The following is an 18,779-nucleotide window of genomic DNA, read 5'->3' on the forward strand; positions in this document are numbered from 1 at the left end:
TTTATTTGATCTTGTCAGTTTGATGTGATGAAAAAAAAAACAAGAATCGATATGTAACAAATTGTATTGCTGACATATCGGATAGTATGATAATTATTTCTTAAAATTGATACAAAAACCTACAACTAAGGTACTTAATTGATAAATTGTCCCAATTATTGAGTCCTCTGATGAAAGACGTTAAAAGAATTTTAATTAAAATTTATATAAGGATGTTTTTGTCTATTAAATGACAAGTAATCACTGATTTTTTTGAGCAATACGAGTTGAAGCTAAATGATTTAGCTGTATTTTAGTCCATGATGAAAATAAAACAAGTCGAATGAAGGTTTTAATATTAAACTTTAAATATTTAAGATTTGAAATAAAAGTATTATTTGTTAATTTGTCTTTTATTGTTAAATTTAACAAAATATAACATTATAAAACACTTAGCTTAAAACAGTAATAAAGAAACGTAACATTGTTAACAATGGTAGTAATAATCACAATAAAACAAATCAATCAATTCTCTCGTTATCACGTAATTGTATTACGCAAATGAAAGTTTATAGAAAATAGTTACTTATTGTGGCACCACCATTTTACTATTACGTTATTCAATTACACTTCCTTGGATATAAACGAATAACGAATAGTATAAACAAGAAAGATAAAACTTAACGGAAATGCATAACTAGAAAAAAATCTAGTCTACAATGTCGAACCTTATGTTTTTGATAACCGAGTTTTTTTTCTGTGAAGAAAAATAGGAAGAACGTAATAGTATTTCGTTACTGCAGTAAAATGTTAGATAGAATTAAGATAACTCATAGCTTTGGCTTATTCTTCATCAGTTACATCTGGTTCAGCTTTCTCATCTTCGCTGACTTCTACAACTTCTTGGGATTCAGCGGGCGTCTCAGGAACAACTTCTGGACTTTCAGGTTCTTCTACGATAGGTTCATCTGCTACTTCACTATAACAAATTGTTGTAATTCATTACGTCACCAGATGGGGTGTTTGATTAACTTAATATATATTATCTACGAGTATTTTAATAATTAACTTGAAAAATGTTTCTAATATTGCTTTTACACGATGATTAATTTACCTAGTTTCAGCAGCAGTTATGTTGTCACCTGCGGAACCGCTGTGTGAAAGTTCTTCTAAACGAGCAGCTGCTAATTCAGATTCTTGTCTTGCAATTTCTGCTAATTCAGCTGCCTGTAGAACGTCAAAAACAATAAATATTTATTGATGACATCATTTATTTTGCTAGAAATATCGATTCTATACCTGTCTTGCAAGTTCTGCTTCACGTTCTTCTTGAGCCTGACGCTCAAATTCTTCTAATTTTGCCAATTCTTCTTGCCTGCGTTGTTCAGCCAACCTTTCTTCTTCCAGTCGACCTTCCTCTGCTAATCTAGCTTCTTCCGCTAGCCTTGCTTCTTCTGCTAATCTCGCTTCTTCCGCTAAACGAGCTACTTCAGCTAATCTTGCCTCTTCTGTTAAGCGAGCCTCTTCAGCTAATCTAGCTTCTTCAGCCTTACGCGCTTCTTCAGCTAATTTTGCTTCTTCAGCTTTACGCGCTTCTTCAGCTAATCTAGCTTCTTCTGCCTTACGAGCTTCTTCAGCTTGTCTAGCTGCTTCTTCAGCAGCCTTTCTAGCATCTTCTTCGGCTTTTCTAGCTTCTTCCTCTGCTTTACGTTTGGCTTCTTCCGCTTTACGTGCCTCTTCTTCTGCCCTTTTCTTTTCTGCAGCTTCACGTTCAGCCTTAAATAACAAGTGAATTATTATAAACAGTTTCATTATTATTTCTCACAAATTGGTATGTAAAAATTAACAGTTTTATATTGTTTACCTGCGCTTTGCGCTCAGCTTCTCGTTTGGCTTCTTCTTTCAAAGCTCTGAAATTAAAAATATTATTTTTAAAATTTCGTTAAAAATATAATGATACTACGTGTTAAGGTATTTTATTTATTGTAGTAGATCTGTTGAAAGTTTTAGTAATTAACTATTTTAACTTTTTAATGTTTGTCCTTAAAAATATTTTTTTCTTACTTAAATGTACTTGTAAGGTTTTTAAATATGCATTTATAAGGCTATTTGTAAATTAAACTTACTTTTCTTCTGCGGCCCGAGCCTCCTCTTGCCTTTTTCGTTTAATTTCAGCTAAATCAGCCGCTGGTGTGAGGACTGGCTCAGCTGTTGTAGCCCGAAATCTTGCCTCACGATCGGCCTTTGTTGCCTTCATTTCAAGATCAGGGTCTTCCATCTTCTGTGGAGTTTGGAACTTGCGGCTCGGCCTCCACGGGAGGAGTTTCACTGCATTGCAGTAAGTGGTCACGTGGTACCCATGATCATTGGTGAAATGATTTGCTTTAGCAGCTGACTGCAGAAGCATGTCATTTTGCATCAATGATCACAAATGGAAAGTAAGCGCAGCAGCACAGCTCGTAACGCTCTCAACGTGAGTGCTATTAGCCATGATCCGGGCTTTGAAGCTTAATGGATAATGGAAATCGTCGAGATGTTTTAATCTTTGATTTGCCTCATGCTGTGATCCGTGTGAAAGCGTGTTCGGGCCGTGTGCAAATTACTAATTCTTAATAATAAGTTTTGCATGAAATGTGGATTTGAGACATTATTTTACAATTCATAACATAGCTATGATTCTGAGGAAAAATATTTACAATATATTTTAATGATCAAAAAATATCTGTCTTATATTACATTTGGTTAATATAAATGCATGTCTTTTATATATTTGTTATTTAAGAAAGCGAAGCGTTACGCATAAGCCCGGGTACTTTAAGCATGAAGGTTAGGGTATCTATCGTGCAAACTAATTAAAACAACTAAGACTGGTAAAATATTTATTGTTAAACAAAATCAGTTCTGTTAAGTAAGAAAGAGACGTCTCGATCACCGAGTGGCGGCGGACCGCACTACCACGACTACGACTAGAAGTGTACAATTAAATCAAACGTTTGTAAATGGATAACAAAAATAGATTTGAAACGTGTAAAAGTAGTAATATTAAAAATATATGTATACGATCGATTAGTCGGGTCGTGTTATACCGAGATCAAGGACGCGAAGGGCGGACGCGGCGCGGGCGCAGGCCGGGGGGCCGTGCGCCCGCGCCGCGCCGCGTCGGTGGCGAGGGAGTGGGCGGAGCTACGCGCACTGCGCCGCTGGCACCTTTTCCGGCGCATCATCCGCTGCAAGAGACACCACACCCAGTGTTAGACACTGATTTTATACTTGTTCTTTTAATTGCTCTTTTTATACGACTACACTTCGAAGCTGGTAAGCATAATTTAGAAACGAACACGCTAATGAGGCCTCGTAACCTTGTCTGGAACGCACTCATAGAAGTATTCATAAGAACAAATAAAAATTAATAGTAATTTTAATTTTATTTTTTAAATTTTTGCCGCGTTTAACTTCAGAGTTGCATTTCTTTGTAGCTGTAGTAGGTATTTAATTTAATTAAAATACTTAATTCATGCCAGAAGTTTTGCTATTTTAAATAAGTTTACTTATGTAAAATAAGTAAATTAATTCAAGCTCGGTCTGAATTTGTTCGCATGGTCTAAATTAAAACATGTATGATGAAATGTGGGAAGTAATTTTATCCTAAATCAAAATGTGGAAGTCTGAAAGTATAAAGATGGTCCAGAGAAAGATACGCAAAGTATAAAATAGATGATCATCAACTCGTGATAATGGACTTAAATGGGGAGACATTTGCATAGCGTGCTGTACCTACATGGTATAAAATGAGCCCCTGGCAGTACATAGCGAGAACTTTAGAAAAATTGTAGAATAATGTCTCCCTTTTAAAACAAAATAATTTTTTTCTATGATTTACCTCATGATGATAACAGTACTGAATTTCTATAGAGCTGGTGGTTAAATTTTTAAATTCGTTTTTTTTATTATCTACATTAATTTTTGGTCATAAGTATTCTAATCTAATCTGTACCTATTTAGGGTTCTTATAAATATGTCTATGAGTGTATTTTTAAAAACTTTCAAATTTAGCCGTTTAGATTATAACAGAATAGATTATTTAACTAAAACGCTTCGACCGCGACGATAAACAAATATTATTTTTCATTTTGTTTTCGTGTAATGTGTTAATTTTAAGAGTGACGCCATATATTTATTTCTTGTTGTAGGTATATAGGCGCAGGCTTACTAACGATAAAGCGTAACTATTTGTATTTATCTAAAAGTCTTATATACAAGGATGAGATATTTAATAGAACTAGTAAATCTCGAAAGATTATTTTAAATGCATTGATACCTACTTGATTAAAGATACTATTTCTATTATATATTATTTATATATATATTTATTTTATGATTATTATATATTATAGTTGAGTGATTCTGTTTATAAAGTTAGATGATTTTTTTCTAAACTGTAAATAAAACACTCGATAATGTGTATGTACAACGAGTTACGAGGTTGCTCACTGCGCTCCATTTTACATTTAATTATAATTTTATAATTATGCGGAAAGTAAGCGAGCGCTAGCGAGGCGTCTGTTATGTAGTACCTGTGGCCGTTTCTACGGCCAAACCCGCGGCCGCCAATCTGTTCTTCGCGTAAAACGAGAGAAGGTTGACGTCGTCCCTGATGCTAAGTTCCTTGTAGAGAGGCCTGCGGTTGGAGAAGGCCTTTTTACCGGAATAGTGTACGCACGCGAGGTGGCCGCGTCCTGGCGAGCAACACCTCGGTTTAAAGGGGCACACTGGGACAAATTGTTAGATAGACCAAAAGGAGGAAGAAAGGTAGACATTAAGTTAATTCCGATAGGTTTTCAACGATACGGATTGACATAAATATTTGATAAAAAAATAAACACAAAGATATATATTATTTAAAACTGCAACGCCATTTAATCCCATCTGACTTAGTGCTTTAGTAAGATATTCATGTTAATAGAAAATTCGTAGTCCTCTGAAACTTTTTATTACCTGTAAACTTCTTAGCGGGCTCTGCGTAGAATGAAATGTGATGAATGTTGTCTGAAACGCTGCGCAAAGGCAACAGTAACTTAGCAACATACGCATCATTGCTGAAGCGGTAAGGCATCGGCTCGCCGTAAGAGTATCTGTCGACGTGGCCAAAGTTATTCAATCTCCTAGATAGCATCTGATATAAATACCATCACATATCGAAGACGTAATTACAATCGGATGAAAAACTAATAAAAAAAGATAAGAACTGAAAGCAATAAACACTGGCATTTAAAACTGCTATAATTAAACCATCGAGCAGTACAACTTGCACGTCACAAGAGCAGATAATCTTGGCTGAGAAACATACACCCACACTGGAAATATCTGCCAGTATTCAAAGTAATATCTTAACAAAATCCTTTTATAAGTGTATGGATCATTTTATGCAAAGGTGTATTGTTTACAATGCTGTGGTGCATTGCCAAAATCATGTTCGACGCATGTGTAAAGACAATGTCAGTGTCAAAGCGTCTGATAGACTCATCAATGGGTGGACTATTTTTAAAACGTTACATCAGTTGATGCCAAAAAAACTTGACATGAAACTACGTCAGGTGTTTCGATTTCAACCATGTCCGAATGAGCCCTCGATTTGGCATGTTACTTCGCTGTAATTAATATCATTTCTATAATTAACTGAAGGAATCCATTTATATACAGTTTTAATTGGAATTTTTAAAAACATAATTTTGAATGAAATTACGTTTATTGTAAATTAATTATGCCAAAAAAATTAACAAAATTTCATAATGAAGGAATATCCTAATAGCGAAGGGCGTAATCGAAAAGGTCACAGGGATTGTTTTATCGACTTACATTTTATTTGAATTTGGTACGGGTTACTAAGTCGGCGGATAGTAAGTTCTTTAGTTGTCAATACCTTTCATATAGGAATATTTTTTATAACTGATATGGACACTTTCATTTTTATTTAATTGATTTACGTTCATAGTACTTTATTAGCGTAGGTTTTATCAAACTCACGAGTATATAGTGTCGAGTGGTGCCATGGTTTTTGCGCGTGGAACCACAGAACGGGCGCGCTGCAGCAGCGAAGCAGTGTCGGCGCGTATACGACGAGTTTCATCTTCGAAATTCTGTAATGTTGAAAAATGTTATGAGGATAATGTCTTCTTGATTGATTTCGGTGATATAGAGAGAAAAATAGCGCACTAGCTCCTTTTCCGTAACCTCATAGTCAAATGGGATAGCAATCGGTCACATTCCGTAAGGAATAAAGCACATGAGCAAAGGACTTGCATGAGTCCCGGGCTGCTTCTGGGATGTCTTAACCGACAACCATTTATTGGACCGACACGATTATATGACTTGCAGACACAAATCAACGATATCGTTAAAATAAATTAAGTTTAATACAAAATCAATATAATTTTACGTTCCTTTTTATACAATCCACTCATTAGATGAATATGTAGGAAAAGTTTTATGCAACTTTACCTAAATATAACTGAAATATAAATTCCCAACAAACTTCACTAATCTTACTCTACAGTGTAATCGTTATTAATAAATACGTTAAGAAGATAGTAATATTTCAGCACAAGAACAAATGTAAACGGGTCAAGAGCGTCTAGATTATTTTAGTATTTGAACGTCAAGAAATATAATATCGTTGTAAACTTGCTTTGATTCTGGATCTAAAGGATTTCATATTAAAATCACTTATTTTTTAAGAAAGAAGTAATTAAAACAATTTACATATCATTTGGCATTGCTACATAATATACGATACAATTAAATGAAAATTGAGACTTAATTATCAAACAAGATCTTTGCCAAGGGCATTTTCCTGTCATAATAATTTCGAGGTCGCTCCGACAATTATTTTTGTATAATATCAATCATCACATTCAATGTTTTTCGTGTGTTTATAATTCATTTTGTGAAAGAAAACATCGTGACGAAACCTTCATGTTGCGTATGAATTTTACCACATTATACAATTTACACGCTCACTAGAACAGCGTAGCATTATATATTTTTCTTAAAACAAGGGAAGACCGTTCCTTTTGTCCAGAGTCCAGATCAATGGTTTGTTACTTAACTAGGTGTATTCATCAATAGTTTGCAGAAAGACTTTTGATATATTTAGCAATTGAATACATTTTAATTGCTTATGTATTTTCATGAAATGTAAGCTTAAGCCTTACCGTGTTTGTGTTAATATTATTATTATTTCTTTGTAGTTGATATTATTTATTGCTGTGCCTGCCTGTATATATAATTTTAATCACTAAAGAAAACTGAGATAATGCTTTTTGCACGGCTGTCAAAATAATCTTACAACATCTAAAATGATCCAGACAAGTACTGAATATATTTTCTGTTGCCCGTGACATTTATGTTATAATAACTTTAGCAGCTTACTCTAGTAGATTCCGATCTGTAGTAGTCATCGATAGCGGAGATAGCAGTAGCTGGGCGGCGGCGATATGCGATGCGATCGAGTTCCTTCAAGATGATAGACGGGCGAACGCGCACACGTACGATGTGGTGGGGTGCTTCAGGGCACGTCACGAGTCGAGTAACAGTGCGATATGTCGGACGGTATATCATTTCATCCTGGAAATATACCACACTGTAATACTGATTCTAAAATCAAAAACACAAATTAAAAAAGTATTTAATCAGTGTTATGCTAGATATACTTTAATGTATTATGACTTACAGTTATAGGAATTAGATCAAGATATTGTTATAAAATAAATTAAAAGTCCTATTAAAGTAAGAAATTGTTAGATGATATTAAAACGCAGTAAAATATGGTTTAAAATTTAGAGATATTTTAAATAACGCAACAGATTAATAATAAAATCACATGCATAAGTTTAATGTATATCTTGTACTTACTTGGCTCAGATGTATTTGTCTATGAGCTGATAACAAAAATGGCACAAATGTGTCATTTCAATAGAAACTGCAGTTTTAACAATAATTGAAATTACTTTTTCTTCTTTTAATTAGGTATAAATAATTTCATTTAAGTTTCAATTGAAATGAGTTGTATTTAGAAATGTTATCGTCATACAGTCTTGAAGGAATGTTGTGAATTATTAGATGTAGGTAATGAAATAACATTGAAAAAAAAAAGAAAATAGAGAAAAAATAATAACAGATAATTTACGCGTTTTAATAAAGAACACAAAAATGTATTAAGCAAGGCCTGTATTCAGTTCTGGTAGTACCTATGATTTTAAGCCCGAGCAAAAACTTAACATTGGTGCTCTCTAATCTACTATATAAAACAAATGTTTAACAAAACTACGGGTAATTCCTGGGTGGGATTGCTTTTAACCGAGGGAATAACAATCCTCTAGTTTGTACTTTTTTTTTGTACATTCACCGATCAGACCAATTGCTTACAAATCGAATTATTTTGAACGCAGGTAGCTACTTCACAAACTCGATAAATAGATCTTGGTTAAATTATAAGTGTATTATTGTCATTATATGTATTGTCTTGTTCATTTCACTATCCATTATTTACTTGTTTATTATGACAGAGTTATCTGGTATAAACCCTACGCACGCGTAGCCTTGATGCGTTCTGTCAGTACTTATTTATTCAAAGATATTAGGATAAAACCATAAACAATTTATTGCTTTTTAATTATTTAACCGAAGCCGAGATGGCCCTGTGGTAAGAACGCGTGAATCTTAACCGATGATCGTGGGTTCAAACCCGGGCAAGCACCACTGAATTTTCATGTGCTTAATTTGTGATTATAATTCATCTCGTGCTTTACGGTGAAGGAAAACATCGTGAGGAAACCTGCATGTGTCTAATTTCACTGAAGTTCTGCCACATGTGAATTCTACCAACCCGCATTGGAGCAGCGTGGTGGAATAAGCTCCAAACCTTCTCCTCAAAAAGAGGAGAGGAGGCCTTTAGCCCAGCAGTGGGACATTCACAGGCTGTTACGGTTACGGTTACGGTAATTATTTAACATATTCCTAATAATAAGATTCCATAATATTAGTCCTAAGAACCACGGTATCCGTACGGATCGTACGACGCACTCTGAAGGCAATACTGGAGGTGCTTATAAGTTATTTTTTTTTCAATGAATTAGCTGCTGTTTAAACTGCCCTGGAGTTATGTTTACTCTACCTAGGCTGCTAACTCTTATCTCTTTCCCATCCAATATAATTGATTATAAAACATATTTATAGCTGCTACATAACTTTATAAGAAAACACGATATCAATAGCCCTGTGAGTCACAGCTTATACGATTCGAGTCGGGACAAAATTAGATTAAAACTCAACTCGCCGCTGTATCGTGGTATAGAACACCGGAGAAAATATTCCAATGTTTATATTTTCTATATATTTGTTTGGTTTTTGTGATTGATTTGATTTTTAAATAGTTTTTTCCACATGATACTAGGATCTTACCCGGATTTATTACGATGTCGTGAATATTTTATGGCTAAGCTACTTAATTTCTAAATATATGTTTTAAGCATAATTATATAACAAACAATATAATAGTAAGAAATGTATTACGTACACTACACTAACGCGCACTTGCGCTTAAACGAATATTTGCTTTGAATTCATTTATTGATTAAGGTTTCAACAATTTTCTACCATGCTCTTCTAATGAACTGATTTCTAAATATACTATTAATTACTGATTTATTGAACTTATATTTCATTAATTTACAATAAAAAATGATTTATTATTTTAAAACATTCAAAATAATTACAGTATGTTACTGTTTTCGTATACACTCCTCGATAATAAGAATTAAATTACAAATGATTTCAAAATCATGTATTTAGCTACAAACCTCATTAGCTGAAAGTAAACTAAACGCAATAATTTAGCACGACATAAAAATGTTTATTGTTTAGTTTTCGTAATACGCAGATGTTTTCACTTGGCCTTTGGTCTACTGCCAATACCTATTCCCTTGATCAATTTCCAGCAACGCCATTGTTTTTAGTCCGGGATATTAGACATCCGGCCAATTATTTACATAAACGCTAATTTGTGGCAAAGTTGTGTTTACTTAATTTATTCTTTTGCATATCAGCAAGGTCATTGTCAGGATTATATGTAATATATAAATAATATACTTTAAGGAAACACTAAATGGAATTTTTTATATAATATTTTGTATTTAATACTTTTTAATATTTTCAAAAGTAAAAAAAATCCAGCGCGAGTGCAATTGGACATTCGATATAGCTTGCTTTATTTAAGTAGGTGTCTTTTTTGACCCACACAGATCTAATAGAGTCTAATATCACAAGTTTCGTATATGTCATATTAAAGACTTTTGTTTGTGATACATTAATGATCGATACCTACCTACATATTAACTAAGGGCATCCGGTAAAGACCCTACTCATATATCCCGTTGGCATATAGTCAATATATATTGATAGATCAAATCAAATTCTGTACTATCCCATAGACAATTACTTAGTTCTTTTTAAATAGTGGCTTCGGACGGGATTCGTAAGTAACATCGGTAAAATCAAATTGTACAATAATATTTCAAATACAATTTATCGAATACCTTGATATAATAACTTTTAAGTTATATAATATTGGTAATTAATTATTTCACTTACATAGTTCTGTTTGAGTAATAAGTTTTTGTGTAATACGAGTTTCTATAGAAATTACACAGCAATTAACGCATTAGATATATTTGGAAACTTCGTTCTTGAATTTGGCGTAATGCCATAACAACAACTCACGTTACTGCTATTTCAATAGACTGTAAAACTTCTTTTGTATTGTATAAAGATGTAATAACATTCCGGAATCACATTTTTTTATTAATATTTTTTGGCTGTTATATATATATTAATGTATTTATTTATTACCTATATATACCTATTTTATTGCATCTATCAACACTATAAACAATGTTGTATACCAACTAAACATTACCTGACAGTTATAATCATCGAAAATAATAATAATATATATATAATAATAAACAACGGTATTAAAAAGTAATTAATAATGTTCTAACTTCTAACTGCGATATCCTTTGCGTCATTTTGTTTTCCGTTCACCCGGTATTTTTCCGTAAGCCCGTAAGTACATATGCTCAGTGGCATATCTACCTTGTAGCTAACGGGACGCGTTCTCGGGCGGTGCCTTTCTAAATCGTTACCCATTTTTTGTTACTTTTTAATTTGACTTTTCTTAAGGAACTACAAAAACCTTATCAACATCACATAAATACTCTAAAAGTCATTATTAGTTACCTACCCTTATTTTACAATTAATAGGCCAGCGTTTGACCGTTGACTTCCCTGATGTTAAGCATCGACACGGTCTAAGATGTAGCACGCTTGCCTATAAGAAACCTGTTTACTCTGGATTTGAAGACGCCAACATTGTACCTATCAGGAAATACCTATTCCTAATTAACCGATAATCTAATTATTGAATAATTAAAATTATTTCAATATCTTTTACCTTAAATTTAAAGGGCGTAATTTTTTTCTGCCCGAGGAGCCAAGTCTTAAAGCTAACCTGTGCCTATGATCTTATTCAGGTCCCAGTTTATCTCTATGATAAAATATGCTTCGTCGTAATTAGGCAAGAAAGAGACAGATTTACTTTCGCATTTATAACCTTATTGGTTATCCCATACAATTTAAGTCGAATAAGTAATCGTTTGCCTCTATTTATACGGATTTAGTTGCATGTGTTCGACAAATAATAGTTGTAATACTTGTATATCAAAGTTTATTCACCCCTTTTTTCAGTGTCGTGTGCAAGTTTTCATGAATCGGATTTACAGACAAACAAGAACTAACATAAAAAAATAACGGCTTATGTCCCTGTATATATTCTATGCCAGAACTTATTGCCGTTTAGTTTTCTATGATTTTCCAGAAGATCCTGTATGTGGCTTAAGTTGGCTTTTCAAAAACTTTGATATGATGAAATATTGAGAGCTTTTATGACGTAGCTTATCGTTTTCCAATCAAATAAAGATTTTTCTTTTAATATTAAATTACATCCTATTCTATTAATACAACGAATGAGTATTCCTCGTCCAATCTTCAGCATGTTGTAAGGATGCTTTAATCAACCTTTGGCTCGCAGGCCGGTAGTGAAAACTATTGCACGTGACTGCGCCAAGTTATGTATTATAGTGACGATTGATCTTGTCACTACTCATTTGCCATTCAGCCTAAATAGATTTGATAATTCATAAATTAAATTAATCCAAAATATAAAATTCTAAAATTTGTGTTTTAATTTTTCTACATACACTTAAAGTTATATGTTAAAAATACTGTATACAACAAAGTCCCCCGCTGCGTCTGTCACATATAAATAATTTATTAAGGTTTTGTGAAAATTCATTGAAATATTACAATGTTGAAGAAGTCGGAAAAAATCGTGTCGAATGGGAGCTTTGCTGACGTGTGCCGCGTAACTTATTAGAATTATATGTATATCGATATAAACATTTATGTAGACCCTTATTGTGCCCGTGTGAAGCTGGGAAGTGTAGCTAATATATTCATTGTCATCTTTTAACATCAAATAACTGTTAAGCGTCATTTACGAAATTATACTCATACTTAGGTGCCTGAAATCAACAACAATTTCCATGCGTGCTGGCGTAATATTACGTCCAGCCTCAAACCGTTTACCGCACGGTGGTATTTTATTCCGTTAAAATAAAAACGTCGCCCCATACGAGCTGCGTATTAATTTATTTAAGAGATAAATAACAATGGCGAATGACATGAGTGATCTACTTATGACAAAAACTTATAAAAGCTGTTAAATGTGCACCTGCGATGTGTTGTGATAAACACGAGGCGGATACAAGCTCTGTGCTTGATGGTATTTACAAAGAATGCGTAACTCAATTGCGATTTACACACACTCACCTGAGACAGCTTAGGTATGTAAGTTACATACGGGATATTGTAATACGGTAGAAGGGATGAGAGATAGTACACGGACGTCAACGGCTGTCGGCAGCGGCGTCATAATGAAAATGGAATTTATCAAATCTTAATATGTATATATAAGTTTAATATTCAACCTTTAATTTATAATCGCACAATTAATAATAATAAATTATCCTACATTTGTTTGACATTAAATAATAATAATAAGAATGTCCTCCAGACCGATTAACTACTACTACTGAGAATTTGCTGACAGAAAAACCCAATAACTTTTTATTGACCCGACCTGGGAATTGAACCCAGGACCTCCGGGTCTGCGTCCTTATATCAAGCCACTAGACCAACGAGGCAGACATTAAATATGTAAGTATTAAGTGTGTGAAATTTGTATGTATATTGAAAAGCAAAATCGGCTTAACCGTTTTTGTTATTTAGAAACAAAATGACATTTCTTCATAATATAAGTATTGATTTGAATAATTTTTATAATTATACAACAAAACAAATCGATTATTTGTTCATTAATTAAAATAATATCGATAGAAAAAAATAACTATTTATTATAAATGGCTACACTTTCAATTAATTTTTTTTAAATACATTATAAATGGAAAATTATTTCAAATTATAAATATATTTGTTTCTTATAAGTTAGCAAAATAATGTTTGGTCCTTCAAGCCGATTTGATTCCTTTTATTGAATACTGAGTGAGATAATAGATGCTCAAGTGTCAAAATGAAATTGATTACATTATATGTATTTAATATCAATTTCAAAAATTGCGCTTAAATTTGCTTATTAATTTTTTGTTTGTTTATAAAAGCAAAGTGTCGTGAAAATAATTTCTTAGGTCATTTTAAAAAAAATTTTTAGTCTTCTAGATATTTATTATTGTTTGAGATTTTATGACAATCTGTAATATTTATATTTGGCTCTAATTCAAGAATAGACGATAGAGATAACTACCTACTGAAAGAATATAAATTAATATTCATGTATCAGATTCTATTAAAATTTAAACTTCTGTTTGTTAGTAAATAAAAATATCGAGCTCATCATCGATATTCTTTGGGTTTGTAAGAACAAAGGAAATAGAATTACAAAAATGCAAGCTTTATTAAAAATTCAGTCTAAATCACAAAAGTATTCGTTTAAATAGAAAAATTTAGTCTAAAAACATAAAAAGCTATTAAGGTTCACGACCACTTGTAACGAAACATAAAGTAGTGCGATCACATTGCGTTAGCGAATACTGATTAAGTCAAGGAAATATTTGGAGGGTTAAGGGTGTAAGGACGGGAGGACGACAGGACGGGAGGTCGGGAGGTCGGGAGCCGGGGCGCTACACGCGGTAAGAGTAGTGGCGATAGGTGGTGCCGTAGGGCAGGCGGCCGCTTGTGGACGACGAGTAGGAGTATCCGCTGGGACCACCGAGGCTGCTAGACCGCTCGCTTGTGTACGAGTAGCCACCAGGCCCGTTGGCGGAGCGCCGCTCCACCGTGTTGCTGTACGAGCTGCGCTGTGGCAGTCCGCTGCCCGCCGACCGCTCCGACGTGCTCGAGTAAGAGTATGAGTACTGCTCCTCCGCGCGCCTCGGCAGCGGGTCTCGGTCCACCACCACGTAGTGGCGCGGCGTCTGCAACAACCGCGCCCTTAGCACCGCTAGCTCTCGCGCACCCTCGCACCGACCCGACCGACCCGACTAGCGTAAGCGACACACGAAACGACTGCGATATATTCAATAAGTGGCGTAGTTGCTGTAGAAGACTTGTCGGTGCGCCGAGTGCAGAGGCCGCCCGTGCGCCTGTGCCAGCACCACGTCCATGTGATCGCGCGGCGTGCCTAGAGGATCCGCCGCGTAAGCGCGCTCGTGCTGGCCAACAGAGGACAGAACGCGCGCTCGTGTTTGGTCACGCGGAGAAACGTACGGCGCAAGCGGCGCCAGCTTAGACTCCGGTTTCGGCGGTATGTTCTGCCTCGCGACGGGGTCGAGGATGGAGACGCGAGCACCGGGCCTGGAGCGCCGGCCGTACGCAGTCACGGGATCGGGAACCAGACTCGGCCGCGGCACGGACGGCACCAGATCCCAGTCACCCACCCGCTGCAAGCGGAGAAGTCGCCGTTAGTCGGGCGGGCGGCGGCTCCAGCCGCGGCTATATTTGGCGCGCCCGGTAGCTCCGCTTACCGATCTTTGTTTCTCGATTCGATCTGACCCACTTGCGGATAGCTACCGCGACGTCCTATCGAACCCTACACTATTGAACGAAATACGTTGCGGCTGGACATTGGTACTTAGGTATAAAGCAATAATGTTTATAAGCGACATAGATCGCTGTCCGACAACACATGAGTAGAATTGAATTAATAAATACTATTGCCACTGTAAGCTACGACCGCTACACTAAGACACTACTTTAGCGAAATATATGAAAATGACGAGGGTCGACTTGGTGCGAGGGCGTCCGGCTCCCGGGAAAAGATTGGAGCGAGGTGCACGCTCGGTAGGTGTTAGAAGGCGGCGCACTCACCGACACGCTGTAGCTGGATGGCCGGTATGGCCGGCGCGTCGTGTAGAAGTCACTCTCGTAAACCATGGTTGCTGCTCGTGATCGTTCGTCTGAAACTCGCGACGGTTGGTCCTCGACTGCGGAGCGCGTTGTGGCGGCCGCGCCACGCCAACGACCTTATTTTTAGATCACTGTCATTGCAATTTTCACGTCATTCCTCCCAAACTTTACGCTAGTGTTATAAAATATCTACATATGATGTCACAAATGGGTTAAGGATAATCATACTTTCTGTGGAATGCAATGGAAGACCATGGATTGAATCAAAATAACCAAGTATGTTTATCACGCATGAATCACAAACAATATTCAATTGCCCAACGTTCTGAGAAAATAGACGAACTAGACGAAACGTTAGGTTTTATTTTACAGTCGTAAATGATTTATAAGTATCGATAAGCAGATGTTTCAAACATCAAGATATGATACTTGTCATTAAACACATTACACGGTATATATATAATTAAAGTAGTTACCATTTTGATAAAAATAGATTTTTGTATATGAAAGAACATAATTCTTGCAATATTAGCGATGCTTTTGAAGCGTTACATTTAACAAGATTGTGGTAAGCTTATTAATAATACAAATTACTTACGATATTTTTCTTTTTTGTACATGTAAACGGGATTGGAGGCCTGGTGTCTTGTAGAATACACTATTGCAAGCACCAGTCTTCACATTATTTAGTTGATATTTAAATGTTATGTAAATTTTTCAACTTTTGTGAAGAAATAAACAAAAAATTATTATTATTAATATAAAGTACAATAGGGGAATATTATTGTAGGCAAGCTGATAAATAATTTATCTATCTAAAAGAGTGCCAGGGCGTAATATCGATGATGATGATTAATGTATAAGTATATATATAGACTATTTTCATATACAATATAAAAAGATTTATTACTCATTTTCATAATTTCCGAACGGATTATTTACTTCTTTTGTTTAAAAGTAACAGCCTGTAAATGTCCCACTGCTGGGCTAAGGTCTCCTCTCCCTATTTGAGAAGGTTTGAAGCTCATTCCACCACGCTGCTCCAATGCAGGTTGGTGGAATACACGTGGCAGAATTTCGATGAAATTAGACACATGCAGGTTTCCTCGCGATGTTTTCCTTCACCGAAAAGCACGAGATGAATTATAAACAGAAATTAAGCACATGAAAATTCAGAAGTGCTTGCCCGGGTTCGAACCCACGTTCATCGGTTAAGATTCACGCGTTCGTACCAGTGGGCCATCTCGACTTTTTGTTTAAAAGTTAACTGAAAATGTAATGACGTAACTAAGTCTGGTACATGGCCCTCATCTCTATTGTTTTTTGTATTGGAGTAGGTGCGATAAAAAGTATTTATTTTTTAATGGTATTATATACTAGTATGATTTGTATGAGTATAAAATGCCTCAAAAACTTTTCCACTTGCAAAATGGCGGTTTTAAATTAGCGTGCGACTTTTTTTACAACGCTGTTGTATAAGATCAAGGAATCTCCTAACAATATAAAAATACGTAGGTATTTTAAATCTCAGAAATGTAATTCTTTCGTTCAACTTATTTTTTGCAGTCTTAATCAGAAATAAATTGATCTTTATTTACTGCCATTTATTCAATATTCTATTCTTGCACTTAAACCCCAAACCCAAAAGAAAAGGTTAAATACTTACTCCTTACCTTAATTTCTTAAGATTATTGCGCGCATCCGTTTAATACTCCTCGCTATCCTGATTGTATTAAATATTGTGTTGCGGAGAAATTCTATGTTATATTAACATTTAGCGACAAATAGAGGAATAGAACTCCCAAAGAACAACATTTAAAAAAAGAACAATTGTAACGCTTATTTAATAAACTAGATATATGATGAGAGTATTATGAGATGAGAATATTACGATACTAGCATGTGACTTGTCGGTATGCAATATTTTTGAAATTTATTTAAGTAATAGCCAAAAGAAAATAATAGCAAAAAGGTCATCTACTATTTCTATGATTACCAAATTCACTTTTGAATATGTACCGCCGTAGAAAGGTGCCGCCCCATTATTTCTTGACAAAGACCCACACAACAGGACCCTAACCGTCTACTTACGCCACTGTTACCATTACATTTACAACAGAATATATCCTTCACAAACAACTATCTTATGAAATGGGACTTTCGCTGGACGATGAATCATCGTCTAAATTTTCTAATGTCGAAAGCCAAATATTTTCCTAATTCAATAATATTAAGCGTATAGCCATTTTCACTATACATGTCCTAATGTTTTATTCTGTTTTAAATCTTTTGTAATATGTTAAGCAGAAAAAACGGTGAAATATTTACCTTGTATTAAGCCATATATTTAAGTGTTTTTACTTATGATATATACATCTCATACGACAAAAAAGTGGATAATTTTTACGCTATAAATAATAGCGTCAAAATAAAACCCCACAAAATGTAATTTAAAGTTAAATAAGTAGCAATGTTTTGGTATGATAAACACAAAAGCTAAGAAACCGCACTATTTTTTACTCAACAGCCAAAATCGATGCTACATACCAATTGGTCTCATAATCGAATCGATACAATCGAAATGTATAGGTATCAAATGTAAAGCTACCCACGGTGCGTAATAAAACGGTTGAACACGGACCAGCCCGCAAAAATCCACCATTGCAAGAGTATCGTCTGCGTAAGTGTAGACAAATCCATAGCGGTGTCGGATCCGCTTGTTTTTTCAAATGGCGAACTTTGCTATTTTGGAATGATAAAATGGCTTCAAATCTTAGGACCGACACGCACCGCACCTTCGAGGTGCGTTGGTGCAGTGCGTGGTTGTGTGGTCATCGACCGCGGTCAACTTCTACGTTGCCTACTCACTAGGTTCCATGTAAAAAAGTAATCAACCAACTGGTATTTTTATTTTACGGTAATGATTAATCTTTGTTATAGATTACTGCAAGGTGTAAATATCATTTTCATTTATAGGGAAAAAAAACTTTTGTGTATGTGTAAGGGTTCGTTTAGTAAGTATTTTTTAACTTTATAGCTTATTATACTACATTTATTATATATATATATATATATATATATATATATATATATATATATATATATATATGGTCTTATTTAAATTCAATTCAATGTAATTAAAACTTGTTGTATGAACTGGATGTATGAATGAGACAAAGTTAAAATCCGAATAATTATTTATAATGAAAGTAAGAAATCTTATTTTTACTTGTACAAATTATTATTTTAATGACATCAAAACT

General features: G+C 34.8%; 1 protein-coding gene across 2 annotated transcripts; it reads right to left on the reverse strand.

Moving 5' to 3' along the window:
- Positions 1-375: 375 nt before the first annotated feature.
- Positions 376-15,778, reverse strand: LOC126776098 (uncharacterized protein CG45076-like). 2 transcript variants are annotated; one of them, XM_050498385.1, is made up of 11 exons: positions 15,478-15,778; positions 12,925-13,008; positions 7,408-7,602; positions 6,004-6,116; positions 4,975-5,111; positions 4,554-4,715; positions 2,106-2,307; positions 1,844-1,889; positions 1,279-1,755; positions 1,094-1,206; positions 376-958 (listed from the first exon to the last, which is right to left on the reverse strand). In XM_050498385.1, the coding sequence occupies exons 1-11, from the start codon at positions 15,541-15,543 to the stop codon at positions 823-825; spliced, it is 1,731 nt and encodes a 576-aa protein (XP_050354342.1). In that variant the 5' UTR covers positions 15,544-15,778; the 3' UTR covers positions 376-822. The 2 variants fall into 2 exon arrangements, with proteins under 2 accessions (XP_050354342.1, XP_050354341.1); XM_050498384.1 differs by lacking the exon at positions 12,925-13,008 and having other exon boundaries at positions 15,478-15,618.
- Positions 15,779-18,779: the final 3,001 nt, after the last annotated feature.

Source organism: Nymphalis io, chromosome 19, assembly GCF_905147045.1.
Source record: "Nymphalis io chromosome 19, ilAglIoxx1.1, whole genome shotgun sequence".
NCBI lineage: Eukaryota > Metazoa > Arthropoda > Insecta > Lepidoptera > Nymphalidae > Nymphalis > Nymphalis io.

Bases quoted from the DNA above. Each gene is read 5' to 3' on its own strand.
- LOC126776098 (XM_050498385.1), bottom strand. From the start codon at position 15,543: ATGGTTTACGAGAGTGACTTCTACACGACGCGCCGGCCATACCGGCCA. The intron at 7,603-12,924 runs GTGAGTGTGTGT...GTATATTTCCAG, and splicing joins ACATACCTAAGCTGTCTCAG to GATGAAATGATATACCGTCC. The intron at 1,207-1,278 runs GTATAGAATCGA...GACGTTCTACAG, and splicing joins AAGCAGAACTTGCAAGACAG to GCAGCTGAATTAGCAGAAAT.